This window comes from Talpa occidentalis, unplaced genomic scaffold (assembly GCF_014898055.3).
Source record: "Talpa occidentalis isolate TD23 unplaced genomic scaffold, MPIMG_talOcc4v2.1, whole genome shotgun sequence".
NCBI lineage: Eukaryota > Metazoa > Chordata > Mammalia > Eulipotyphla > Talpidae > Talpa > Talpa occidentalis.
This window is the reverse complement of record NW_026555331.1, coordinates 13,700,826-13,728,525: the sequence shown is the minus strand read 5'-3', so window position 1 is coordinate 13,728,525 and position 27,700 is coordinate 13,700,826. Positions and strand designations below refer to the sequence as shown.

Genomic DNA, 27,700 nt, shown 5'->3' with positions numbered 1-27,700 from the left:
TGCAGGGAAGAATCACCCTGATTTCTTCTTTCTTCCCCAATCAACTACAAGAGGGCACAGACAAAATGCTCACTGAACTTCACTCCAGCTCATCATGATGCTGCCAAGGCAGCATGGTTTCCCATTGAAACTAAAACTGTAAGCAAGGAAAGATACCCACAGCTTTGTTTTACAATAATGAGATGAAGTATTCTTGATTACCCTACAACACCCCAACATACACACTCAGAAGTGTGTATGGCACACAGAAGATGGCAAGAAGCCAACCAAGATGTTCAGGCTGCAGAACGTCAGCAGGGAGCATCTGAAGGCTGCCTGCCTGCTCACTGTAAGAAATGAAGCCCATGGGCAGAGACCAGCCATACAAAGATCCAGGAGAGCCCTGTGGGTTACTCTCAATGCTGAGTCACAGGAAGTGGAAATTCATTTGGTTTTGCAAAGTCAAGGAAAAGAGATCAGCAGGTTGAGGGCGCCAAGAAAGGGTAAGTGATGCCTGATGATGCCACCACCTTTTAGGACAAGAATAAACTTTGTAGTCAGCCTTTTCACAGAAATTGCTCAAAAACAGTGTTGCAGATTGATTCACCATGTGTGACAAAAGGGAATACAGATATTCACAGAGCAGCGGCAGCAGCAGTAGTGAATAAAGCAAGAGAATTTCATTTACTTTATGAACTTTTGAGACAGAAGTTGAGGGGGGGAATAAGTTGAGAGCGAAAGTCACTATTACTTTCTTTGTTCTGGCAACAGTGAGTAAGATCAGTCTACACAAGAGTCTACCTCTGGCTCGCTTTTTTTAAAAAATCTTTGTGGTTTTCACCCTAATAAATGCCAGAAAAAGCAAATGCTAATTCACAAAATGGTAAAATTCCTACAATATGCAACTTATAAGAGAGCAGACTATGTCCATTAGTGTAAGAACTAATGAGGTTTTCCTTCTGACCCAAAACTAATCCAGAGACCTAATGAGTGAGATCAAAAGCACTGTGGAATTCTTTCAGCTGATGATGCCACCATTGCCTTTTCAAAACGAGCCATTCTAAAAGGTGAGAACCGGCTGTTACGCAGATTAGCATGGTGACAGGGGCTCTGAAAGCAGGCGCAGAAACCCACCGCACTTACCTGCAGACACTTGACTTGCGGGACATGGTGGTACTGGGGGAAGAGGGTGGTGTCTGGTATGACCAACTGTAATCAGATCCTTTCAAGTCCAAAATCACCTAAGGAAACAGAGCCAGGTGAGTAAGCATTGTGCTGAGAGGGAAAACACTACCCATGGCATCTTAACACCTGCCACGGCATCAACATTCGGCATCCATTAAGAAATAGGGATTAAAGGGAAAAAAAAAATTTTTTTTTTAAATGAAGCACTACCAACTCATCAATGTCAATGCTTTTTCTAAGATTAGCAAAAAGATAATTATCTGGGGAGAGCGGTAAGAAAACCATTAAACATGAGTCAAAAGACACAGAGATTTATAATGATAGATTAACAATTTACAAGAGTCTATACCCAAAGCTAAAATTTATAGAATTTTTGTCTCACAGAACCACAAAGACAATAAGGGTTTCAAAATTTGTTGATCTGGCATATTAGCCCAGTAAGAGTCACTTTTGCCCTATCTGACCAGGACTAAAATCAGGAAAGAATCACGAGCAACGAATTCTATCACAACTACTTTTCTATCGGTCTCCCTTTTCATAAAAAGCTACTTTTCATTCACATAGTAGGTGCTCAATAAGTGTTCACTTTATGAGTGAATGCATGCATGCAAGCTGTAGGCTAATGAAAGTAGTTTCATAAGCTGGGAAAGACAAGTTTCTAAATTTGTCTTTGGAGTTGCTTCTCCAAGGCGGTGATAAGAATTTTATCCAAAGAGCAAACACCAACATGTGATGAGTCAGCTATTCTCCCAAATACATCTCTTGCCACTAACACTTCCCATAGTGTTACTGTCATTGAACCAAATGAGTAAGCATAAAAAAATGTCATTTTTAATAAGATGAGCAAGACCTTCCTACATTACTTTATTAGAAGGGGAGAGGTTTCGCATGGCTGGTTCACAATGATGACTAAAACACCGTCAAATTCCTGAGTTTGTTTCTTAAGAGTAGATAAGCATAGTGATTGAGAGCATGGGCTCTGGAATTGAGCAGGTTCATTTAAATCGCCATGCAAATACTACCTGGCTAGGCAAACCTGGTGGAGGGACTTCACCCCAGGGTCTCAGCATTCTCCTCTATAACATGGGGCTAAACGGGAAGACTAACTGGGCAGTCTATGGAAAGAGCTCTGGAAAGGTAACAGTGCCTGCCCCACAGCTGGGGCTCCATAAAGACCAGTGGGGATGATCACTTCATATCGGAATTGAAAGACAGGTATAATTTTAAATGAGATGAGACCTCCAGGAACCCTCAAGACTTTAGCTGATCTCTTTGGTTTGCTCCTGCACTTAACTCACAACTCCTACCTGTTCGCTTGAAGAGGGCAGTTTGTGTGGGTCCATGGTCAGGCTTTTCAGATCTTCCGATATGGTCTGAAGGTGAGTGATTTCTCCGAGCATTGAGATTTCTTCTTCCTGAAGGAAAGTAATTCACAACATGCGATCATGAGTGATGCACTTCGTCAGTATGGTCCGGCTACTTTTATTAGGGTCGCTGTCTAACCGTTTCAACTTTTCAGAAAAGGCCCCTCAGGGCCGGTACCTCCTTGGTGAAAGCAATGCCAACCCTTTATTTTGGAACATGGTAAGAAAAAAGAAATCTTCCATAATTATGGTGTGACTTCTGCACCCCATGCAGCAGTGAGCAATTCATTGAGAAGCTGTGGGCCTTCCCTGCAGGTAGAAGGGTAAAGGGCCTGCCAGGACAGTCTGCTTGTGTACTCTATGAGGTCTTGGGGTACAGGTCCCTCCATGGGCTAAGGCTCCCTCTGAAGTTGCCCAGCATCAACAGATGACAGGATCTGGAGATATTTTGGTCAAGTCCTGAGGAGATCTTTATGACAGTGTGTTCAGTAGAGGGCAACTGCTTCCTTCTTTCTCATTTTTCCGCATGGGAGGTAAAACAGGGATAGCAACTATGGAAGAAAGTCATACATTTTACCAAAGCACCTCGCTGGGGCTGTGGGCCTAGGCAAGACTAGGCCACGGAAAGTTCTGTGCTCAGGTGAACAACTCATATTTGAGCTTTTTGCTGGGACAGAGGGAAGTGCGTTGGGCCTTCTCAGCTTTAAGGAACACTCACAGAAGCTCTCAAGTGGGGTATGCAAATGATGTACTTAAAAAATCAGAATTCATTGAGGCTCTTCACATATTAATCACACGGTCACTAGTATAAGGCTTGGTCACCTGCAGGACTTGTTTAAAACACAGATGACTGGGAGCTCAACCTTAGTTTGGGATTCAGTAGGTCTGGGTTGGGCCAGAGAATATGCATTTCTAACCAGTTTCCAGGGGGCTCCTGCTGGCCTGGGGGACCACAGTTTGAGAACCAGTCTGCCAGGTCTTCTTGACTTAGGGAGAAAAAGTCAGTGAAACAACCAGTGCTAAGAAGTGGGAACAAGGAGTGACCAAGCGGTCAGCAGTGACTTGCAGAGTGTCACTGGTCTAGACAAACAGCTCCTGCATCACAATTCCCGACACACAGCAGATTCTCAATAACTCAGTGATGAGTGGATAAATAAAGAAGGAAAGTCTCCCCAAGCTAGCAGTTTAAATCTTTGGAGCTTTCTACAAACTTACAATCACTGGCCGCAGCATGGAGATGAAGGTGCAGAACCGGCCACGTTCTTCAATCAGGGCCTTCCGGACAGCCTGCTTTTCTGTTTCTTCCAATAAGAGATACTTATCATTGACATCTTGGAGCGCACTGTCCAACTGCGGCTGGATATCACCTCTGCCTGCAAACAAAACAAAGCCGCAAGCGTGGCTTGCTTAAACACCTGCTTCTGGAACAAACACCACCCCCATCCCAATCCATGCTGGAGTGGAAATCACAGTTTTCCAGGACTCGCATAAAATATTTGTTTCTACCCTAACAGCACTTAAGGGAGCTGTTTTTCTAGGACCAGCCATGTCTAATTACCAATACCCAGAGAGCACATTTATCTTGGTTTATCCTTGACAAGGAGAATTTTCTGGGATGATTCCTCATGACTTGCTTTCTTGCCTTGGGCAACCCCACAGAGCCTCTGCCAACAGAATCCCAGCACAAGGCAGTCAGACAGTAGTACTCTTGCCTTTTAGAACATTCTGGAAGGGCTAAGGGATGAACAAGGTAAGGGCTTGTGGAGGTCTCCAAAAACTGGCACAAGCTGGCTTTGTTGGGTCAACCTCAATCAGAGAGGCTCTGTTTAGACAGCAGTTTCTCTCCCTGAATACAAAGGCATCAAACATCAGCTCTCCTGGCTCTGGCGGCCTCTGGAAACTGCTGGCAGTTAGTTTAACTCCCTAGTGGAGAGTTCTGAATGTGCTTCCTGTAAAACAAGCCCAGCAACAAAAAGACCTGCGATGAGTTCTCTGCAGTGAAGAGCTGCAGGTGGAGTTGCACAGTTAGGTCCATGTGCGTGATTCTTCAGACAGGTGTTAACTGTGTAGACAATTCCGAAACTCGGTCAGCAAGTTGCCTTCAGAAAGTTTAATTAGAATACAGCCACAACCACTCATTTACATGTGTCCACACCTGCTGTCTGTACCTGCCAGCACTACAACCGCAGGGCAAAGGCTTGTGAGAGACTAGGCCTGGGCCTGGAATATTTAGTCTGGCCTTTTACAGTAAAAGTTTGTTGCACTAGATGATAAACATGGGCAAAGAGGCATGTGTCAGAGGGAGCAGCTACCCACATCGGATATGCTGGTGGGGACAAGATGGGGGTGAGGGGGGGGTCTGTCCAGTAGACTAGTTCGTGAGCTTCCACACTGGGCTCCCCATGTAGGGTCTCCCCCTATCACTCAAGTCAGAGAAAAGAATTTCTAAACTTCATGGCAGGGATTTGGACTTTTTCAGTCCAGCCCCAGTAAAATGCCAACTGCATATACAGCAAGTGCTTAATAAATGTTTACTCATTTTAAGCAGAATGGTAGAGATGGAGGCCCCTGAGGGCCTTATCCACATTTCAGTGGAGGGAGAGGCCTAGAGGCCAGGGACTTGTCCAGGGCATTTGGGGGAAGGCAGAAGCCAGGACAGAGCCCACACAGCCCCCTCCCTGCAACACTGGGCTGCTGAAGGATGAATTCCACTGTGCCTCCCGGGAAAGGGACCAACCTGTTACCACCTACCTCTCTTAAGAATAACACAGAATATTACCTGCCAGGCATCACCTGGTTTGAAAGAGTAAAGGGCCAGGGAAACCCGTCTGGAATACAGGGATACATTGTACTGTTTTTCCTCGTAAGCAGATGAAAAAGCTTACTTAATCTGAAGCAAGAGGCAGTCAGGCTTCAAACATATCCCAACAGAAAAGATCACTGGATCTTAGCAAGGAAAGTCACTTCTGAGGCAGAGATGAAGTTCTAAGTTAGTACCACAACAGAAAAGCACATGCAGTCCAAGGCCAGCCTGGAAGAGATGGTCAGTCAAGCACAGTGAATCTGCGTGGAAGCCTCCCCATCAAGGGAGTTCACCTGCGTGACGTGTGTAGCACAGGACTTCATCCAACCTTAATGTGATACAAGAATTTGCTTTGAGAAGTTTCAAGAGTATGTTCCAGCTGACTGCTCACCACCAGTGAGTCACCCTCTACTGCTCAGGATAATTCCAGCAGGTTAATTACTCCACTAAGGTTTCGAGTTCATCCACTCACATAACCTGAGCACAGCCCCTGGGTGTCACCTGTTTCAGTGGACAGGAACCTGTGAGAGCCGCCTCCCTCCCATTTCTGCAGGGTTTGCTCACTCTGGAGGATGCCAACCACTGAGGGAAAGAGGCTTAAGGCAGAGGCATCACCAGCTCTAGGAAAACTGGGTTTTCTCTTCCTATTCCAAAATGCTGGCCCGTGCAGTTCAATCCTCAAGTGTTGACAGGGAATCTGATGCCAGAGCTCAGGGGCAAAGCTCTGAAAAGTGGCAAGCACTCCCTGTTTTTTTGCTCCCTGCCACTGATAGGCTGCCCAGCTGGGTGAGCCAAGGGGAGCCCCCACACTGGCCTGGGGGGGTGGAGGGAATCCCCCACACTGGCCTTAGGGGGGGAGCCCCCCACTGGCCTGGGGGGAGGGAGGGCTTAGGAAGGCTCCAGAGGCCTTCTGTAAGTCTGCCCATCTCTTCTGAGATTTTCTAAGTGCTATCTAGAGCGCTGCAGACCATGTCAGAATGTTCTTTGCTTGAGTAGAAGCAGGAAGAGGGGGAGTTGGGGAGAGAGACTAAAACTGCTCAATCAAACCCACTTGGACGTGCTTTTGAGGATGAGCAAGTTCATTAACAGTCCATCACAAGAAACTGGAAAAATGTATATTTCTACTTGCTTTCGCAAATTACAAAGGCACATGTCATGTGTAATTCTCACTTAAAAATATACCTACATTGGAAAGCAAAGTAAAAAGAAACAAGTGTTATTTTAATCAGATAAATAAAATTTAGATTATTCTAAATATGTACTGTTGTAACTAAAGAATTTTCAAATTGTTGTATTCCAAAATTAGTGTAATCTGTAAAGATTGCAATAATTACAGTCACAGTGAGTACATTTCCATTCAGGATCTATCATAACCTCAGAAACAATGTTTATTTCTTAAACTCACTAATAAAACATATAATTATATCTATTTGAAAAAACCAAACAAGTATGGAAGAAACTGTTCCATGCTGGATGCGCTGGTTCTAAGACACAGTCATCTCCTCGGTCCACAACTCAGAGCTGTGTGGATTTAAGGGATAAGAGCGGCTGGTCTTCCTCCCCTTGCCAGGGCCGGGACGGCCACTGCAGACTCCTCCTGGCCATTCCAGCTCCCAGGTCATGGGCTTGACTCTGGGCTCGTTTCACCTCGGCCAATGTCATCTTCAAGGGCATCTTGAACTCACACCTGAACATGTTCATTCCTAACTTGTTCCTGACTCACCCCTAACATCTCACTCACTGCATTTGGACCAATGGCCCAGAGAAACCCCAAATTACTTTCAAAATGCAACTTCGATCACTCCTTTTCAATAGCTCACATTGCTTTAAAGAGAAGTTCAGTGTCCCTAAGGCTGCCCGCCCTGCAAGGTATGCATGGATTAGCCCTCCCATCTTAGACAGTCTCTCCCCTGCCCGCCTTGCTCCTCCTCTCTCCCAGGGCTCGGCTCCATCCCACTGGCCTTCCGTTCACATGCCTGTGCTGTTCATCCACGGGTCTTGGTCCCTCAGAAAGACCCTCCTGGATCACTCACCAGATTAGGATTCACTTTCCTGACCAGAGAAGTGGCTTGTACTTAATCCCTCTGAGACATCACTCCACATTCTGATTTTACCTTTATTTCTCTGGCTCTCTGATGTCATTCTCCCTCTTGTCTATTCCCACAAGGGCAGAAACCACCTGTGTATTTGCTCAGTGTTCTGCTCTGCCACTACCCAGCCTACCCCCTTGAAGATAGGTACTCGAGTCTGCAAACAACTTGACCTAAGTTTGCTCACTGGCCTCAGCCCATGTGCCCTTCCGTGTGTGTGCGTCTGTGTATGTGTGTGTAAATTAAGTAGGGTGAGTTTACAAAGCTCTGGGGAATAAAGATACTTTTATCTTCCCAACATTTACACTTTGGCTTCCTTAATCTTCACGACAATGTTTCTGAAGGCCAGAATCTATGCCCCCTTGGCAAAGGGGGAAACAGACAGAGGAAGGGAAAGTGGCCTGCAGTGAGGCAGTTAGCACCCAAGAAAGCCTACTGTGTACATTCTGCTCCTGGCAAACATGAACCCTAGGAACACGCTGCCATGATGCCTTGCGTGCTCAGAGCCTGATCCAAAAGCCAGTCAAGTATGATGAACATTATGTGGAAGCATGTACATACACACACACACACACACACACACACACACACACACACCTGAGCCTCAAGGTGGAAACCAGGCAGACGCCATCCTCAGGCAAAGGGCTCTCCACTGGGAAGGAGCCAACCCAGGCCACACTAGACCAAGACAGCTGTCGGATCATCCCAATTCATCTCTTTCCTGAAGGACCAACAGGGTAATCCGCCAGCATCCAAGACATGACCTCCACCTGGCCCGACACACAACAACTTCATTCTCAGCATGCACCTCCCAATCGATGCTGCATCAGAGTATAACTAGCAGAGTTTTCCCCTTTTTTCATGGTCCAGAACATAACATCTTAAAATTGATGGGTCATAGATTCAATGAAACGGGACATAAATACTGAAATATGGAATAATACAAATACAGAAATGGACATGCAAGACATCTCCGGAAATTAGAATGTGGAGTGATAAATTCCTTCCAGAGGTGGCTGTCCTTATTCTCCTGGTAGAAAACTTTGACTCCTGCAACCATTCTGGACTGACTCCCTTAAGTTTTCGCAAGCAGAAATCGAAAGAAAAATTCGGTAAGACTGGAGGCTTTTTGATTTAAAAATTTCAGAGCAAACTCGATTTCTGTTATTCCTTCAACAGATGAGGCCTTGGTTTCCCCTCATCTGTGGGATGCAGGTAAGCGCGCAAGGTGGGCATGAGACCAGATGAACTGGCCATATGGTGTGTTTAGTGCTAAGCACCCACTAGGGGACAGGTGCCGTCAGGTGTCCTAGCCGGCGGGGCCAGTGTGCAGGCACAGCAGGACTTAAGGAGCTTTCAGCTCAAAGGCCTAAAAAGCAAAGGTCACATAATCCTTTCCCTAAAGGTGTGAGCACCACAAGCAAGATTCCTGGTCCCTGAGCAAAGAGTCATTTATCCAAGCAAAGAACAAGGAGAGGCAGCTCAGAGAACCACCAGGAACGACCTGTGCCCACCTGTGGCTCACCACACAGGTGACTCAAGAACCCTCCCATCACAAGATGATTCCTCCTTTGGGTGAAAGAAATGGTCTAATCTGGTACCTGATCCTAAAACCCACCACCCCCTTCAATTCCTCCTCTTCCACTTCCAATTCTCAGCAGCTCTGGGACCTGCCCCCCCCCCCACCTCTCACCCCGGTGGCCATGTCCCTAAGCTCTGACCACTGATATCTCTTGCCTAGACAACTCTAGTCACTTGTTAACTGGGTCTCCAGGCTGGTGACTCTCTCATCCAAATAAACCCTGCCATGGAGTAAAGTTCTAGATGTTACCAAGTCTTCAGTGTAATGGAAAGGCCAGGATTGGGTCCCTGATCCCCTCCACCCAGTCCTGCACCAGACGGAAGAAGGAAGAGCCGCTCAGACCTGGGTGCACACTTCCCACCTTCCCTCCGCATGGGAAAAACCACACTTGCCAGTGGCTCCGGCTCCTCCTCGGGGTTGGTACCCTCACCCCTTAGCACTCAACCCCCATGAAAGAAATCCTCCAACTCTCAGGGTAACCCCCAAGGTTCACAGCCACCTGAGCTGGAAATGCCAGGAGGGCATGACGATGACTCTCCCGGGCCGCATGCCCAGGCCCCAGCGCACGATCCGACACCGAGCAGACACCTGCCCATAGGAAATGAATGAGACCCACCTCCAGCTTCCAGCCACACCGTCTGTCTGCGGTCTTCACACACTCTTCTTCCTCCAGATCCAGAATACACACTCTTATCCCACCCCACCCTGAAGAAAGCTCATAGGAAACCCCGAATTGGGGTCGACAGGATAGACGTGTGTGGTCCTGGGGATCGTGCCCCCTTTGTGGCTGATGACAGAATGAGCCCCTGGCCTGTGGGTTTTATGCTAACTTGAGTTAGCATCAGAACTGAATTGAATTTGAGGACACGCAGTTGGTGTCAGAGAACCACGATTAGCCTTTGCCACCTGGGACACCTTGAGGGTGGAGACCACTTTTTAGCCGTTGGCCTCCTTAGCCACCAACGGGATCTTGCAGAGGGGAGGCGCTCCGTACCTATTTCCTGAGTGAATGGAGACTTGCTGGAATCACAGGGCTCATCTGCAATAGTCAAGGAGAATGTTTATGAATGAAATGGATGACACCAGATGTGAATCATTTAGCCCCGTGGAGGCCTTGCATGGTGATTAAGGCGGCAACTTGAGAGGCAGGACTACCGCCCGCCCTGTCATGGAGTGCCCTCTAGCGAGATTAAAACTGTAATGTGCAAGGAACCGATATTCAAGGAAGCTGTCTTCAATTTCCTGTTGCTTTATAGGGAACTTGGCTTTACTGTAACTGCCGCTCCCTGGGCTTCCGACGCACCATGGGAAGCCACAGCTCTGCACTGTCACATTCGTGCACTCCGTCTCTTCAGGGCGTGTGGCTCCGGCCCGGCAAGCAGGCACAACCAGGGTCCTGGCTGATGCCTTCGATGATTGTGTGGGAGACCAGCTCTGGGAAGGAAGAGGTTTGCAGTTCTGGACCTCCCCCTGGGTCTGTTTGGCCTGTTTTGACCTGAAATCCTCAGTTTTGAAATATGCCAGGTGAATCCCCAGCCGCCAAGGATTCATGCTTGCATCTCATATGCAACAGTCACATGCAGGAGCTTCCTGGGGGAAATTCTGATGTCTCCACTGATGTGAAGTCTGCCACGTGAGTTGTGAAACTTCAAAATCCTGCCACCCAGGCTTCCACCAAGATAGAAGGAGTCAGGGACCCCTGCGCTCAGCCTGGCAGCACTGGCTGGAGGCAGGCAGGGTGGCCGCCACCCCACTGGCTGCACCTATTCCCACTCTCTTTCATAGCGGGTACTAACCAGCATCTCCAAGGCCAGAAGAGATGGCAGGCTGTGGCTTTCTCATGCTGACTCATTAAAAAAAAAGTCCTTCCTGTCCATGACAGGATTTTCCATGAAGACTGGTACCTTATTCAATTACTCCTGCATCAGTAAACTTGTGCACTCCTAGAACTCCTTTTGCAAGCCTGGAATAACGTTGTGACTCAACCATCTTCCTCGCTGTGTTACAGCTGCCTCGAAATAACCAGAGGATGCAACGCCGTGAGTGGTCAACCTCTGGAGCCCCAATCCATCATCTGTCTGCATTGAGAGTTACCCTGATTTCAGAAGGAACTTTTCTAAGCTTCATTGCATCATTTGTTCAGGCCAACAACTCACTGAGGCCCAAAGTGCACTTTGACCATCCCAGTGGGCATCAACCCCTACCAGGGAGCTCCCCAGGACTGAGCACAAATGTGGGGAAGGCAGCCTGAACCCTGCACCTTCTATGCCATCTGAAAGCAGTAGGGAGGGTGGCTATTATTTTAGCTGTGGCTTTGTAGCTAGCAGGCACTGGGGGAGGTGGCCTGGAAAGTACTTGGAGGGATTTTTAGCGGCTGTCGGGGGTCTTGACAGCCACTTAGCAGCAGCAACATGGGTGGCAGGACCCACTCTCAGCTCCACCCCAACTTCAGTGGCCTCGCTGGTCCTAAGGAGACGTGACTGCTGACAACTTCCAGAGGCTCGTCATTGGCAGGCGGGGCTGGGGGCCATGCAGGTGTCCTTGTGCATGCCACGCCACCTTGCAAGCCGTGTCTCTTCTTGGTCTCTGCTACTCAGCAGCAGGAACAGAGCAAAGAAGCCTGTGCCACATGCTGGGCCTGGAAGCCAAGCTCCCACTGATGGACAGCACAGATACTCAAGTGGGAACTCCTGCGGGGAAGTGAGCTCCTGCCATCCTTCGTCAAAAACCAGAGGGGGAGAGAAGATGGAAAGCATTTGGTTTTTACTATGGAGGCAGGAAGAGCGGCCCACCCGTGGAGGGGGTCTCAGGGGCCTCCTGAGAGTGATCTCTCTGGTTTCGTGAGCACAGAAGACACTTGTGTGAGGAGGAAGTGTGTGCCTGATGCCCGGCCCGAGGGCGCATGCACTGGGGTGAGGCTGGCACTGCAGGAAGAAAGGAGAATGACGGAGGTGGAGTTCAGTCCAGCGCTGGTCCATCGGGAGGGAGTGCACCACGTGGAGGCAGGTCAGGGTGGCCGGACGTCTGGGTGGGAGGTAGCTCACTGTGGTTCTCACGTGTGTACAAGTCCACCCACAGTGGGATCTGCAGCCCCCCAAAATTGTGTCTCAGGATATCACATCACTTACCCTCTGGGTGCGCCTCTGCAGCGCGACACCCTTTACTGCGGGTTTTGGAGCTCCCCTCTAAATGAGAACCCTTCTGCTGGCGCCGCGGTGGCCCCAGACGCCACCAGCTGACACCCCCTCGCCTTCCTCATTACCAGCTTCCTGCCTGGCTTACAGGCTTGCTTCCTCTGTGCCCACTGCGACAGTCACAAATGGGTTTACTTCCACACAAATCTAAATCCCTCCAGGGAGCAGAGCAGCCCTGGCTTGACACATTCTCAGAGTCGTAAATCCCTTCCTCATTGGAGGCCCCTGGCCACGGCTGAAGCAGGGACCTGGGGTTCAAGGCTGGAACTAGACCAAAGGAGGGCTCTTATATAGATATATATATATTTTTTTTTTTTCCTTCTGTTAAACCAGAATATTTTAGCTACTGTGAAACTTGGCTAAAATATAGATGTCCAGATTCAAAAATGATTTAAACATTATAAAAAAAAAAAATCAAGGGCTTCTGCCCAAGTCCACTCTGCTGAGTACTGGTCACTGTGGCTCAGCCATTGGAACTGACCCCTGCAAGACAGAACGGGAGGGGGCTGCAAAGAGTCTCCCTGAGTAAAGTGAGCAGACACTAAGTTACAAGATCAAAAGGCTGCGTGGTTCCTCAGCTCATCCTAACCCTACTTTTCAGTTACTGAGAACAAATAAAACGCCTCATGTGCCCCCAACACTGAGTCATGTCAGCTGTCAGCAAGGTTCCAGTAAAGCTCCATGGCCTCAAAAGGACAAAAAGTGTCCAATTCTCTTTCTAGGAAATGCTCAGAAGGGCAAATCCGCAGAGACAGAAAGCAGATGAACGGCCTTGGGGCAAGGGCCTGGGGCAGTGACTGCTTCAAAGGCAGGAGATGCCCTTTTGGGGTGATGCAAATTAGTGGGATGGCTGCAAAACACAGGGGGTGCAGGAGAAGCTACTGGATGTACACTTTAAAATGGTGAACTTTGTGTTCTATGTATTTTATCACAATAAGCCAAGAGTGGCTGTGTCTTACCTCCCTCCCGAAGGCTTATTAAAACTGTTCATTCTGTTTCATAATCCTAACATCAAGAGCTGGGAGGACCATCACTTTAAAGCTGGGGAACAACCAGCTAATGTCACACGAGGGGAAGCAGAGGCAGAGTGGGGTGGGTCCCCCTGGACAGTGGGTTGCCTGGCCCCACCTGTCCCAGGGGACTTACGTGGCTTCGTTGTAGATGACAGACTCCAATTCAAAATTTGGGGCTGTTCAGTAACCAAAGCTGAGAGAATGCTAGGGCACACTCAGGCAGGAATAATCCACGCAGACACCATACAGACAGACCTTCCTGAGACAGGGGGACAGTCACGAGACTCCAAAAGCAACGTTTTAGTAGCGTAATCACCCACAGAATGAAACTCAACATTCAGTCAAGAAGAATCATTTTGATTATTGAATTTGAAGATCCGGTACCTTTGAAATGAAACATTTCACAAATTCCACTGAAATAAGAAATACCTTTTTTTTAAAAAAATAAATTGGTTTTGAAAAGGAACTGGGAGAGACAAATTTAAAGATCTTTGCAAGCTTAGTACAACCGAATCTGATTTGAGGATTGTTGGGAGGCATTATTAAATGTAATTCTTCATGTTTTGTTTTTTGCTATGAACACACACATATATACCAGGTACATATGTATGTTTAAATTAATTTGTTTCCTGTGGAAAGGAGGCTTTAAAGAATTCTGTATTTCTTTTTTCCATGAGTCTAATACTGGATTGTGATGATGCAAAGGTTCTCAGAATGTTATGCTAACCCTTTTTCAAGGGTCAAGCACCGAAGAAAAGAAAATGATTGGAACACACGCACACAATTTTCTGGAAGGTATGGAAGATTAAGTAGACATAATTGATTGTTCTGAGCCGGAAGGAAACGTGGGTGACTAGCATAGATCTGGACAACCACGGAGAGCCCACAGGAGGGCCCCACTGTGACCAGCCACCAGAGATTCGGGATGGAAACTTACCAAGCACGTCCACTGGCGGGGCACACGGTGAGAAAGTGCAGGATACACAATTGACACAAAAAGGAAAATAATAAAGTCAAACTAATATTCGAGCAGCAGTCTTACCTTCCCTTCACGGGTTAAGCCATCCTTGGCCTGCCACCGAATTTTATGTTAAGGTGGTTAAACCCACGTCCACCAAGAGGGGCACATCTGGAACCCCTTCCCTGACTGGCTGATACCCCTTCCTCTCTATCTAAATAGATCGTCCTACTTAGCAATCAGCACCCTAGAAAATATGGCAAGGTTTCTAAAAAGAGAAAGAATCTATTCCCATAAGAGGCCAACTACACTGCTTTAATAAGAAAACCTTTCAAGCGCGATTTATCCTAAGTTGAAAGTAATTGGGGAAAACCTAGAAAACAAAGTTGAAGGAGATGAGAAAAATGGGAAAAAAAATTTAAAAACTTCAAATGTTAGCACAGTAGCAACTGACATGCTAGGATAGGACTCTGAGAATCTGTTTAAGTTTGTTATATTAGCTCTGCAACCTCTAGTGGAAAATGATCGATTGAACTCTAAATATCAGACTTAAGGGTTAGCCAATTAAAATGTTCTGGTTCTCTTTCTCTAATAAAGTCCTGGTAACAGAAAGCTTTACCGGAGTAATTTTTAAAGTCATAGTAATACGGGAATTTGTTAAATCAGAAACGAGGTGCTGATTTTGTACTGTTAGGTGGCAACAGTAGGCAAAATAACAGAAGATGTTCCCCATGCCCAGTACTCCCTACTCCCTAGTTGGGTTATGGCCGACTCCAGGGCCAAAGACCAGGGACTGGCATCAAGCAGGAGGTCTCATGAGGCCACAAGGGATGCCATTCAGAGCTTGGGGGTGACCAGGTCAGGGTCCCCTCACCTAACAGGGCTGACCTGCCCCTGTGGAACCCTAGGCACCAAACTTCTCAGAGGGCAGGTACCACTTCTGCACCCCCCACTTGCGCAGGTATGTGGTAAGCTGCCTTCAGCAGAAACAGGTCCAGTCTCCCACAGATGAGGCACATGCCAAGTGATTTTAAAATGATTTGGGGGTAAAACTGAACAACAACAACAAAAAAATCAAACTTTTTTTTTTTTTTGGAGAGTCATATTTAAATACCTTAAGGTTATGAATTACCACCTTCTCTATTATAAGAAAAAGGACTCAAACAATGTGACATAAAGTGGTATCTGCAGAGTGAAAATTAAGTTTGAAACACACAAAAATAAAATCATGTGTGCCTCTTACATCAAGGGTAGTGGTAAATCATCCTTAATTGCACAAAAAGGCATTTATAGTTTTGAAAAGGAGAATTAGAAGAATTTTTAGAGCAAAGATCACAGTTTGTGAAAATGCTATGACAAAAAGGTCCTTGATTATCTCCTTGAAACATGAAAAAGAAAGTGATTATTAGCTTAAAAAATCAGATTTAGTACGTCAGGACAATATATATGTCTCCAAAGAATTTATCTTGCCTAATACATGGTGGAAATCCTGGAAGGAACTACTAATACTTTTTGAAGTCAAGAATCCAGGGAGCTACCACTTGAAGGAAGAAAAAACAGAAGTCTTAAGAGGCATTGTAGCAGAAAGGGAAACTTTGCTAGCCAGACCCAAAGTAAGTGGAAGCCTAACATAACGAGATTTCTTACAGCCCGCAACTTGTAGGATTTCTAGTCCATTCTCATCCACTTGGAGAGTAATATACAAACATTCACTCAGAATGATGTCTCTGGTACCCTTCTAGAAACTTCCATTTACTTCAGGAATACACAAACGTAAGCACTTCAGTCTAAAATAAAATGCATTTAGATATTTGGGGGGAGGAAAAAAAAATCTTTTTTTTTTTTTTAATGGTACCTTAGAGTAACCAGAAAATCATCTGAACATTCCAAGCTATTGATTTGACTTGTACACATAAGTGTGCTTCATGGTGCCTTATCTGGAAAGGATATGGTACCTGATATAGCCAGACACATGATCAGGGCTGAAAAAACAGCTATTTCAGAAATCCCTGACCACAGCGTCTATTCTCTCAGCCGTCAGCTCAAGTGCCCCCCCAAAACCTCATAACTAAATGCCAATTATTCCCCGAGTCCCAGGGTCTGAGGTATCTCTTCATGTTACACAGTCTAGCACCCAAGCGTCCTGAATCATCCTCTCCAGAGCTTTGATAGGGAGCTCGTTATCCTCTCCAGGCAGCCTGAGCCAGCACTGGGCAAGTCCAATTACCAGAAACTTCCTTTTGTGCTGCACTGCAATCAGCCTATCAGGCTTCCTCATAGATCCAAATTCTGCTAATTGGACGATGTCAGAGACATTGAGTGACAGACGAGGCCTGTTTCAGCCTCATAGAGAATTCAGATAAAAAGGATTATCACTGGAAAAGAACTTCAGTTCTATGAAAAGAGAACTCTGGAACAGCAAAGGGAAAATAGTTTTTTTTTTAACCTCATCCTTTTCACCAAATTCCCAAACCTTTTCCAAGCCATCAGCACCTTTCCTGAGCTTTCTTCCTCCAAACTCATTCACTTCTCTCTCAAAGCTGCCAGGCTGTCAATCAGGTGAAGTCCAGCTCCAGATGTTTACCAGCATTTGCTCCCACGGGGCCTCAGATTCAGTGGCATGTGGGAGCCATTTATAATATTTACCTCTAGACTCTGAAGGTGACTGTCCACAGACGCTCTGCCTTGGCAAACACTGGTTCGCAAGACAGAACATGGATTTCAGAAGCATCAAGCGAAACACAGCTCAAAAATACAGAGGCAGAACTAAGAGAAACTCTAACCATGGGTGCCAAATCTGCCACCTTTGTCCTGAAATGGTTTTATGTATTTTTTTCTTTTGAATGTCAAAGCTTAGCAATATCGTCCTGCTCTCCCACCTCCTCCTTTTCACCAAACCTTTCCATCTCTCCAATGTATTTTCTCTGAAATCCAAATGAGGATTGCTGGTTTAGGAAAGAGGAAATTTGGTTTTCTACCTGAATTGGGGAATTCTACCCAGGAGGGTCATCATCGCACACAAATGCTAAACATTACCCACAGGGCAACCAGATGGGGAAAAACACAAAAACATCCCTTGTGAAGCAGCAAATTATGTGACTTGATATTAGGAAGAATGGTCTGGAAGATGGAGAGAGCCCCTACATGAAGTTTTGGTAAAATGGTATGGGTAAAAAGGATGCAACCGTTAAGATTTTTCTCTTCAAACTCCCAGTGCATGCTGGAAGAACGAAGCTTGGTCATGGACGGGACATTATGGGCCTGGGACTCGGGAGGTGGGGACGGCCATCTGGACCACTCTGCCTTCCCCCTTCAAATGCCCACCTCACACACACCAGGAAAGAGCAGGGGTTCGCCCGCCTCCTGGCCCCCCCCCCCCCATCTCCAACATGTTCACGAGACTTAATAAAGGGCTTTGGAGATTACAGGCTATGTGAGTTGGAGGAGAAAATGACATAATCTCTAATAATTACGACCGAACATTTGCATGAAGGCTTTGTATTAGCCCAAAGCTTCCAAGGAATTCAGAGGTTTCATGACAACACACAATAGATGCAGAAACTGTCAACTGCTGGAGACAAAGGTGGGGGAGGGACCGAGTCCAACACAACTTCGCAGGAGCCTCCCATGAACAGACAGGCTTTGCCCGGAGAACTTTCATCAGGATAGATGCCTCGTGCTCCCCTGGGTCCCCAGGGCCCAGATCCCAGGACGTGTGCACAGAACAGAGGCCTTCAGAGAAGCAAGGAGCGCTGCCCCTCACCCCAGAGAAACCTAGCAGTGGCGGAACAGTAGTTACCTTTTTTGGCTTTCTTCTGCAGTTTCAGCGTATCTGAGGACTTCTTTTTTATCTCTTGGCGAGCTTTTTTATATTCTAAGAGAAAGCAGAATATTGAATAATTTTATCACTTTGCGCAACAGAAAATATTTTCTGAGTGGTCAAAAATCATCTTTCATCCCAGAAAGCGTAAGCCAGGACGAACTATTTATAGCTTTATCAGAATACAACAGGAGAAAATCTCATGATAGCATTTCACGGCACAGGGGCTATTATTCATGGACACAAACAACAAAACCTGGCGTGGCCTGGTCCCTAAAGCGTCCACTCTTCAGTCTTTGAGGAAAGACATCCCTTGGGGATATTTGAGTGAAAATGAGATAGTCACAATTTCTCAGGAATCAGGAATTAGTTTCAGTATCACCTGCTTTCCCAAGGCCCTAATCCACAGGGCTTTGCTCAACAAAGCAGCCAGGTATGTCTGTTGCTTTATGTGCCATATGTTGCTTTATGTTGCTTTATGTGCTACTGGACTCTTCATAGACCGCAGCGTAGTATAACATACCTTTGATTTTCAATATTCTCTCTACTGTGGTGGTCTGGCACGGAACCTGCTGCATCTCTGAGATGTGCCTGTCATGGCAACTCCATCAGCACCCTGCAGTCACTGCCGGGGAGAGCCTCTTCCCATCGGAAGGGAGCAGAGTTCACGGGTCTGTGCTCCTAGGACCTCTTTCAGCCCATCCTTGCCAGCCCCACCCCTCCACAGCACTCCCTGCAGCAGTGCCTCCTGCCCTTCCACAAGGCCAGCACCCCCCGGGGCTCCAGGAAGGCAGGGCGGCATTTGTCTGGACCACTCTGTCCCCAGAGTGTGGTCATGTGAGGTGCTGAGACATAGGGGTTGCAGGCAAATACAAAGAAAGGCCGGTACTGGGCAGGAGGCCCAAGGCGGGCTTCTGTCGTTAAAGGTGTGGCTTTCACAATGTGCTGAAATGCCTCAGTATGCATTTGGCATTTAAGCCTGCTAATTCAGCACAAATTTATTTCTTAAAATCTTTACTACATTAAATGAATATTCAAAACATTGTGAATCAGTTAAATTCACAATTAATGCCAAGGAGCCATGAGACTCTCAGTTGCTGACTGATGTTGCATGTTCAAAACAACAGCACCGCGTCCTGCAAAGGGGTGACTGCCGACGCCTCATCCCCCAGTGCAGAAAGACACAGAAGCAGGGGCAGGGCAAGCCCTTAGGGTGACACCAGTAAGTCCAGGGAGGACACCAGGCCACACCCACCTGACACTACCACGTGACCCACAGCATGCCCAGTACCTTTCGCGTGGTCTTTATCCAGCTGGTTGGCCACTTTCTTCCATTCTTCCATCTGTTCTTGTAGAGGGTTTATCAGACAATCAATTAAAGCACTTTCACCAAAAAAATAGGAAAAGAGAAAATCAAACAGATTCTGTTATCAAGATTTCCACACCCAATTCATGATTTCCCAAAGCCAGTCAAGGCAGCATACCTAGCCCCAAGTCATACCTGAATCCCCCCAATTTCACAACTACCTGGTTCTCAGGATGCTTTTCAATGACTATTGAGAAGCTGTGACTTAAGAGTGGAGTGACATCTTCTCATTTGTAATGCTTGTATTAACAAGCAAGACTGAGGACCAGCAGGCCTGCCCCTCTGGCTGCACCACAGAAGCACCTGGAGAGCTTCAAAAAGGTAAAGACACTTGGGGCCTGGCCTCGACCCTAATAAAGCTTTGAGGGTAGACCCAGCAGTGCTGCTTTTCACAGCCTCATGAGATTCTGATAAAGTCATGTGGGAGACAGACTGTGGACAGCCTACAAAAAGGGGAGTAGGGTAGCAGCTTCTGGATCAGGGGGAGAGGGTGTCTCCAGGTATGTGTCCAGGTTAAAAAAAAACTATTTTCCCTTTGCTGTTCCAGAGTTCTCTTTTCATTTGGTGCAGTCTCCCCAACAGATCACCTTTCCACCTGCAGGATGGCGGGTCCCCACACAGAGGAATCAGGGACGCCGCAGACCTGGGCTTGCCTGTGCAGTGGACATTCCATACCAGAGAGGCTGTAGGTCCTGAGCCCCCCTAAACACCTTCACGTTCTTGGAGCCACCTCCCCTTCTCTTATCAGGGTCTGCCTCCCCTCACAGGTGCTCCGCCAGCCATCCAAACAGCTCACGTCCTCACTGTACCTGGTCTCAGCTCCAGTCTGTCTTCTGAGTTAGATGCTCCCTAAACACCCTGCATCCAGCACCCGCCACCCATCATTCCCTGGCCGTGCATTCCTCCTTGTGTCTTTTATCGCCGCTGGAAACTGTATCAAGTTCATGTAGCATCTAGAGCCCAAGTTGCCTGACAGCAACTTCACTGTCCTCACTGTCCTCTTCCCAAGAGGCCGCTGCAGGAGCAGGACCCAGAGGCCTCAGCAGGATATACAGGAGCACAGACCCGAAGGGGGTGGGGGGCAGGTTCTGTTCCACAAGGGGAGGGCCCGGGCTATCTGGTTCTCCGCAGTAGCGCCGGGGACAAGGACACAGCTGGTGCCCAGCAAACACGAACAAAATGAGAGATGGGCCAAGATAAGGTGGGCTTTGAGGATCTCAGTGTTGTGGGGAAGCCAGTGCTGTTCCTGGAGAGCTCTGCCTGCCGCCTCCACCGAGTCAGCAAGGGCCGTGGCGACCCAGTGAAATCCATGCCTCACCTGGAGAACTGCCTCAGCTTGGCCTCTATGCTTCTGTGCCGCATGCACATCCTGGTCAGGGCAGAGCCGATCTCCCTGGTACCACCTGAAAAAGCAAGAGGGAAGGCTGAGGGCCAGGACCCAGGAGGCCTGTGTGCTCTAAAGGGAATGGAAGGATTGGAAACACGCTATGAAACCTAAGTCACTATTCCCCAAACTCCTCTTCCCGTGTGCACATAAGCTCATTACACACACACACACACACACACGCAGGCTAACACACACAGAGGCTGTAACATTTTTATATAATCACCAAAACAAAAATTACCTTTACTATATACAATGCCCTGACTCCTTTTAAATGCTGATTGTGACCCATAAACTGATTTCACAGCCCACGAATAGGTCATGACTTGTAGTCTAAGGAATACTTCCCACGAAATGATCCAAATAGTATCTGATATTTAGGGGAAAGTTTTAGATCCCCTGGCCCCAACTTCTGGCAAAGTAATCCTTTAATATTATTGAGAACAGCTAATTAGGCTCCAGGTAATTATTTCAAGATGCATATTTTAGAATACAAGTCATTTGAAGACTTGCAAGGCTGAAGCAAAACCAAGCCGCAGAATATTCCTGCAGGTCTGCGTAACCAGGGGAAGAGGCCCGCTAACTGAGCGAATGAGCTGCAACATAGTTTGGTTTTCCTGAAATTCTGGTCATACTTTTCCCTTCAGGCACACCCTTTTCTAAGATTATGTCTGAAGTTCCCTTCCTTTTCCCCCTCTCAAAAAAAAGTCTGAATCAGCATTTACATGGGCACCAGGGTGGCGGGGGGTGGGGGTAAGCAAATCCTAACTACAGATGGGAATGGAGGCCTGAGCCCTGGAAAGCACAATTACAAAGGTTAGAAAAACACTGGGGCTTGAGGGGTGCACATAAAGCACTATTTTTAACAGACAAGGCTTGTAAGGGAAAGCCACAGGAATTTATGGCAGGTTCAACCAAGTCAAGGAGAAAAAGGTCCTCTCCCTAATCAGTGCTTGTGACACGCCTATGGGCTGTCTCCCCTCTGCCTTCTCTTCTAGAAAGATCCATGTGCTCTTTCAGTTCTGCTTATTTTCCATTTTGCTTTGCAAAAACAGATGTTTTGAATCCAAAAAGACTGACGTTATTAATTTCTATATCCGCCTCTATATTACAATGCCTTATTATTAACATTTATGCAATGTTTTTATTAAATAATACGTCTATCTTTTTAGTCTGAAAAGAGATACCACCTCAGGGCATTTCTCAACCTTAATACTATTGACACACGGGTAGGATGGTCTCTGCTGGAGGGCTGTGCTGGGCACAGGGGGTGTGCAGCAGCATCCCAGGTATCTACCTGCGGAACAGAGGACCTCAGCCCCCACCTCGGCGCACAGCGCACCACCAGGACGGCCAGCAGAAGGCGCTGTTTTCACACAAGCTAAGGCCCTTCTGGGCTTGCCAGGTTCTCCTAAGCTTTTATTGCTTATAAGCAAAGAGAAGAACACTCTATCCCCAGGGAAATATCTCCTATTTTTTTCCCAGGCCTTCATTTGATTAAAAGTTAATAACCTGGCCACACAAGGAAATTGGCACACTCATTCACTGCCAGAAGGAGTGTAAAACTAGTACGTTTCTGGGGGAAAATTTGGCAGCACCTAACAAGAAAACCACGTACCCTCTTTGACCCAGCAATTCTACTCACAGAAATTTAAGTTGAGGAAATGATTAAGGAAGGGAGCAAATCTGTACCTAAGTGGATAGTCACTAAAATGTTGTTTACAACAGTAAAAAGTAGAAACAGAAATAATAAGGCAGCAGGTTAAATAAACCAGAGAACACGGCCAGAGGTGGAACAAAGTCACCTAAACTGCAGAGCAAGGTTTACAATCAAAGACGGAAGAGCCACCAGTGCAACCTGAGGCTGTGCTGGGCCCTCTGATAAGGATTTTGTACACAGAAATGTATTTACCCCTCCCAGTCATGCTGGTACTGTTGTCACTCCACTTTATGGAGAGGAAAAATGCCTTTCATAGCTCGTCCAAGGTCACACTGCCAGTAAGTGGGATTCCAAACCAGTCTGGGCCTCCAGAGTCTACACGTTTAGTCACTCGGCACAAGGTGCTTATACAAAGGAGGATGGGAAGGGGTAGTACCCAGATTCTAGAACATTCTGTGAGAGTCTAGAACATTCCACCAAACTTAATGATCTATAATATGGGGGCTAGGGCTTTACCACACAGCTCTCCAATTCTGGCTGTTGAGTCTGAAACTATCCAAACAGGACAAGAGTTCCCTTGCACTAGAGAGTTAAGTAATGGGGAGTTACTTGGTAGGTTACCGCCATGCCTCAGTTTCCTCAAAATAGAATCCTACTGTTCAGACCCACAGCAAGGCAACCCGTTCAATATCGGGGCTGCCCTATAACACTACTGTTGGAAAAGAGCCTCTTGAAGCTCAGTTCTCTCATCCCATTCCTTCGCTCCATTATTTCTGCTACCGTCCCCATATGCTGTCCATAGGCGATTCCTTGTAATCATGTCCAGGAAAGTCCAAGGTTTTCCAGAAACAGCTGAGCTGCAGTTCGCTAACATTAGCAGTTTCTAGGGTGGTGCTACCACCACTGTGTCCCTAGCTCAGGAAGCCCTGAAGGAAGAAGAAATGCAGAACTCTGTCTTTGTCCAACTGGCATGAGGGGAGAAGACAGGCAGATGGCAGCCTCCGCAGACCCCGGGACTCAGCTGTTAGCATTACTGCTGATCTTGGCAACATGGGACACCCTAAAAATAATTCTAGCTGTGGATGTGCTTAACAAGGTCTCTGCTCTCCCTGACCCTTGCTAAAACTTAAAAAAAAAAAAAAAAAAAAAATCAGCAGGTTGGATAAAGCTTCAGCAGAAACTGGCTGTGGCTACAAAGGCAGAGCAGACATCTGGACGCGTTCTGATATGACAGTGAGAATATTTATGGAATCACATGGCTGGTGGAGAATCACTCAGCTGCTTGTGAGTGCAGACAAGATCAGGCCTGTTTCTGCACTCCCTGCTCTGGGCAGGCACAGGGGGCTGAAGGAAAGAATCGATGTTTCCCTCACTTGAGAGCAAATCCCCAGGCTAGCTCCACATGGAGGCGGGATCAGGGACTGGGTTTGTCTTTTGTTTAATGCGTAAATATTTGTGTATCTTCTCTGGGCATCCGAAAGAAAATCCAAAAGATTCTGATGACCTTAGAAGAGGTCTGTATTGATTCAAGTTTAAGAGAGAAGCCATACAGTATTCATTTCCTACTGCTGCCGTAATAAATTACCACAAGCTTACAGCAATGCGTATTTATTATCTTACGGTTCTGGGGGTCAAAATTCCAAAAGCAGTCTAAAATCAAGGTATTGCATTCCTTCTGGAGGCTCTGGGGGGGACTTCTTCCTGGCCTCCTCCAGCTTCTAGAGGTCTCCTGCAGTCCTCTGCTTGGGGATACTGCCTCACCATCAAAGCCAGTAGTGTAGCATCTTTTCTCTCCTCTGATATCTGCTTCTGTCCCCACATCTTTTCTCTCTGACTCCGGTCCTCCTTTACGAGAGCCCTGTGACGGTACTGGACTCACCTGGATAATCCAGGGTCCTCACACACTCACACAGACTCCAGGGATGAGGATGTGGACATCTTTGGGGGCCCCATGGTTCTGTCTACTTTTGGAGACACTGAGGAAGTGCCATTGTTGACCTCCCAGTGAGCATTTGGCAGTGGTCAGTTCAGGGATGGGACAAACATGGAGAGAAGATTATTGGGGAGTTGTCTAGGGTATAAGTTTCCTTGAACTTAAGACACACCAGAGAGACCCCACAGGAACAAGGGGGCAGCTTCCCAGTCACCCCTCCTTCTGGGCATAGGGACACCGGCCTTAGGATGAAGCCCAGCATGTGGACAGTGACAGGAAGGCCCCCAACTCCCCTGACCTTGCTGTGCCACCAAATTAACACACCCAGCGCAGAGCCTGCTCTCCCTGTGGACCTGCAGCTCCCATTTTGCAAGAAGGCATGCTTGCTTAAGCCCTGGGATGTGGTTCTGCTTCTTGCCTGTCGAAAGGAGCAAGGGAAGGGGGCACTGACGCCCCGGCGTCGCCACACCAGGACTCAGCTGATGCTGAGAGAGCCCCTCCCTGCTGAGGGAGGCACAGGGCTTCATACCAACTTCTCTGTCTCTCCCACATGGTACATGCAAGGACTTTCTCCCATAACAAGCAAAGGTTTTTATAATAAGCCTGCACAAAATCGACCTGGGGTCTAAACTGGATAGTCGGTGAAGGAGATGAGATGATCAGCAGGAAGAAGTTGCAAGTCCAGCGGCTCAAATGCCCAGTAGGTGCCAGGGCCTGATACTGTCAAAACGTTTCTACCATGAAGACACACAAAAGCCACTATAACAAGGTACCCCAAACTGTTCTGCTTAAACCACCAAAGTATTTTCTCACTGTTTTGGAGGCTAAAATCCAAAATCAAGCAGTTGGCAGCGTCAGATCCCTCTGAACCCTGTCGGGAAGATTCTCCTCTACCTCCTTCTGGCCTGGGCCCCGCCTTGATTCGTAGCAGCTTCTTCACCCCGGTCTCCAGCTCCTCTTCACGCAACACCTCCTGTACATGTCGCCCCCCCCCCGCCCCGAGACATGTGAAGGCCTCCCCCCCCGCGGGTCCAGATGCTCTCCTCTTAACCTGGTGACATCTACAAAGGCCCTGTTTCCAAATAAGGTCACATTCCCAGGTACTAGGGCTAGGACTTTAGCAGATCTTTTGGAGGGGAGGGCACAACACACCCCACTGTAAGAAGCTACTGTGTAGCAAATGTAGTATGAAAGGAATTCAAAAGATGAAGAAAAGGCCCAGCCCTTGAGGGGTGCATGGGCTAGTTGATGGTACATGGGGGACACAATTGCAAAATGATGCCACAATCTTTGCAGCAATCCCTTGAGTTAGGTGTTACTGTGCCCACTTTTAGATGAAAACCTAGAGTTCAGGAGGGCTGATAAGGGTGGAGTGCAGAGCCAAGTCCTGTCCTGACTGACACAGAAACCCCCTTTTCCACCACAAAGAGCTGGAGACTCCCCAATCACAGCAAAGAGGCACACACATCACAAACAGAACACAGACCATCCGATACCTATCTGGGGAAGGTGGGAGGGAGGCAGGAATCAGGAAAGGAGAGCCACTGTTCCTGCCTGCCCCCCTCCCCAAGTCTGACATGGCCACACCCTTCAGCCTGGCACTTGCTACAGTGGCTTTGCAGAGAGGGGTGCACAGGGGCATCTGTCAAGTGGCACTGCTCCCGCATCCCTCCATGCTGCGTCATTTGCAGGCTGCTTCATCTCCCCACACAGTGGGGGACTGATGGACTGACAGTGGAGGGGTCCACAGTGTGCAGGTGGTTCATGACGATTGAAAAGCTGTTCTGTCCCCGGTTTCTGCTGCAGAAGGGGGAAGGGCGGGCGGAAATGCTTGGGTGGAAGCCCAAGGCTACAATAAGTCACTGTGCATGTGGGGTGGTGGGGGGGGGTGGCTCTGAGAGCTGAGATTGTTGGAAGGCTAATGAGGAGGCAGGCAGAGCGGCTGCCAGGAGAATGTTCTCTGACACCCTGCAGGAGAGGGACTGAAGGGGCAGGGAGTCACCTGGGTGGGGGTGTCAACCTCAGTGCTGTGGGTATTGTAGAGCAGCCCTCCTCCGCCGTGGGGGCTGTCTGGTACCCCGTGGCATCCCTGGCTTCTCCCCTCTAGAAGCCTGTAACACAGCCTGAGTTTTGTGACAATCAGAAATGTCTCTCAACATCACCAAATGTGCCTGGGTGCCAAATCGCCTCTGCTGAGAAACAACGATCTTGGGGAGTATGTCTTTCTCCTTTAAGGAGGGGACCCCCGCTGGCGTAGGGCCAGGGGAAGCCAGTGGCGGCTGTCAGTGGTAACGGCAGAGTCCAGGAGCTATGGGAGGCCTAGGGCTGGCTGCCCGGCCCGGCCACGTAAGCACTGAGGTCATTGGCAGCTCCTATCGGCGAAATGAAGGAAAAATCCACATGCCGTGGAAGACATTCCTCTCCAAACCCACGCCTGACGTTCTCCAGTGTCAATGGGCAAAAACTACGTGCTCACAGCTGAGGGCACACGCATTCATCCAGGGGCAGCTGATGCTCAAGTCCAAAATCTGGAATATCCAAATGCCAGGGAGCCTGAGTGGCCCGGTCAGGCAGGGTGACGGCACGGAGGAGCCACGTCTGTGGTCAGGAAGACCTCAGACCGCCACTCAGTGCCCGCGACTGCTGCTGGGACTGTCAGTCCCAAGAGCCTCTGAAGACCGTGACACAGCAGGCGCCGCGCACACCCACCCGGCAGGGTCTCTCCCCGCTGCCCGCAGAGGCTGCCACTGTTCACCGCACCTGCGAGTTATAAATTGAAAGGGCCTGAGAGAGGTGGCTGTGTGGCTCCTGGATACATAGCTACCAAGCAGATCAAGTACGATCCCTGAGGTGTATTTCATCAGGAATCTTTCCAAAAGGTGCCTGTTTTGTCATCTGTATCCAATCTTGCCTATTGAGCTAAGTGACCCCTCTACTCATTGACCCCTCAAGAATCCTGGGGCTCCTCACCAGCCGTATCCCAGGTTTGCTCTCCTCCTTATCACATACTGGGGTGTCAGGGGCTTGCCAAGCAGCTGACCTTTTCCCACGGCTGATCCCGAGTCCCAGGACAACTTCCTGCCACCTCCTGAATCAGCATGAGGATCAGGAGGAAAAACAGAAGGTCGAAGGGTCAAGGGTCAAGAGCTCGGCTCTGACATCACAGCATGGGCTCACCAGGTGCCCTGGGGGTCAGCTGTGTGACCTTGGCAAGGTCAAACTTGCTTAGACTCAAGGGAAGGGTATACTCCCAAAACGAGCTTGCTCACTGGTGTTCTGGTCACTCCTGCTGCCTACTGTCCCTCCTATCCCCTCTCCCCCAACAGCATCATCTGTGATTCCAGTTTGGGCTTCTTGGGAAGCAATCTC

At 48.0% G+C, this 27,700-nt stretch overlaps 1 protein-coding gene across 6 annotated transcripts in view; it reads right to left on the bottom strand.

The window, feature by feature from the left end:
- MTSS1 (MTSS I-BAR domain containing 1) overlaps nt 1–27,700 on the bottom strand; it is a 133,416-nt gene that overhangs the window by 11,817 nt on the left and 93,899 nt on the right. For all 6 annotated transcript variants that reach the window (XM_037501883.2, XM_037501898.2, XM_037501914.2 and 3 more), the window contains exons 4-9: nt 20,673–20,757; nt 19,280–19,371; nt 17,968–18,042; nt 3,744–3,901; nt 2,472–2,579; nt 1,123–1,220 (exon numbers count right to left, since the gene is read on the bottom strand). In XM_037501883.2, the coding sequence (XP_037357780.1) occupies nt 1,123–1,220; nt 2,472–2,579; nt 3,744–3,901; nt 17,968–18,042; nt 19,280–19,371; nt 20,673–20,757 (616 nt within the window). The remainder of the gene's footprint in view (nt 1–1,122; nt 1,221–2,471; nt 2,580–3,743; nt 3,902–17,967; nt 18,043–19,279; nt 19,372–20,672; nt 20,758–27,700) is intronic.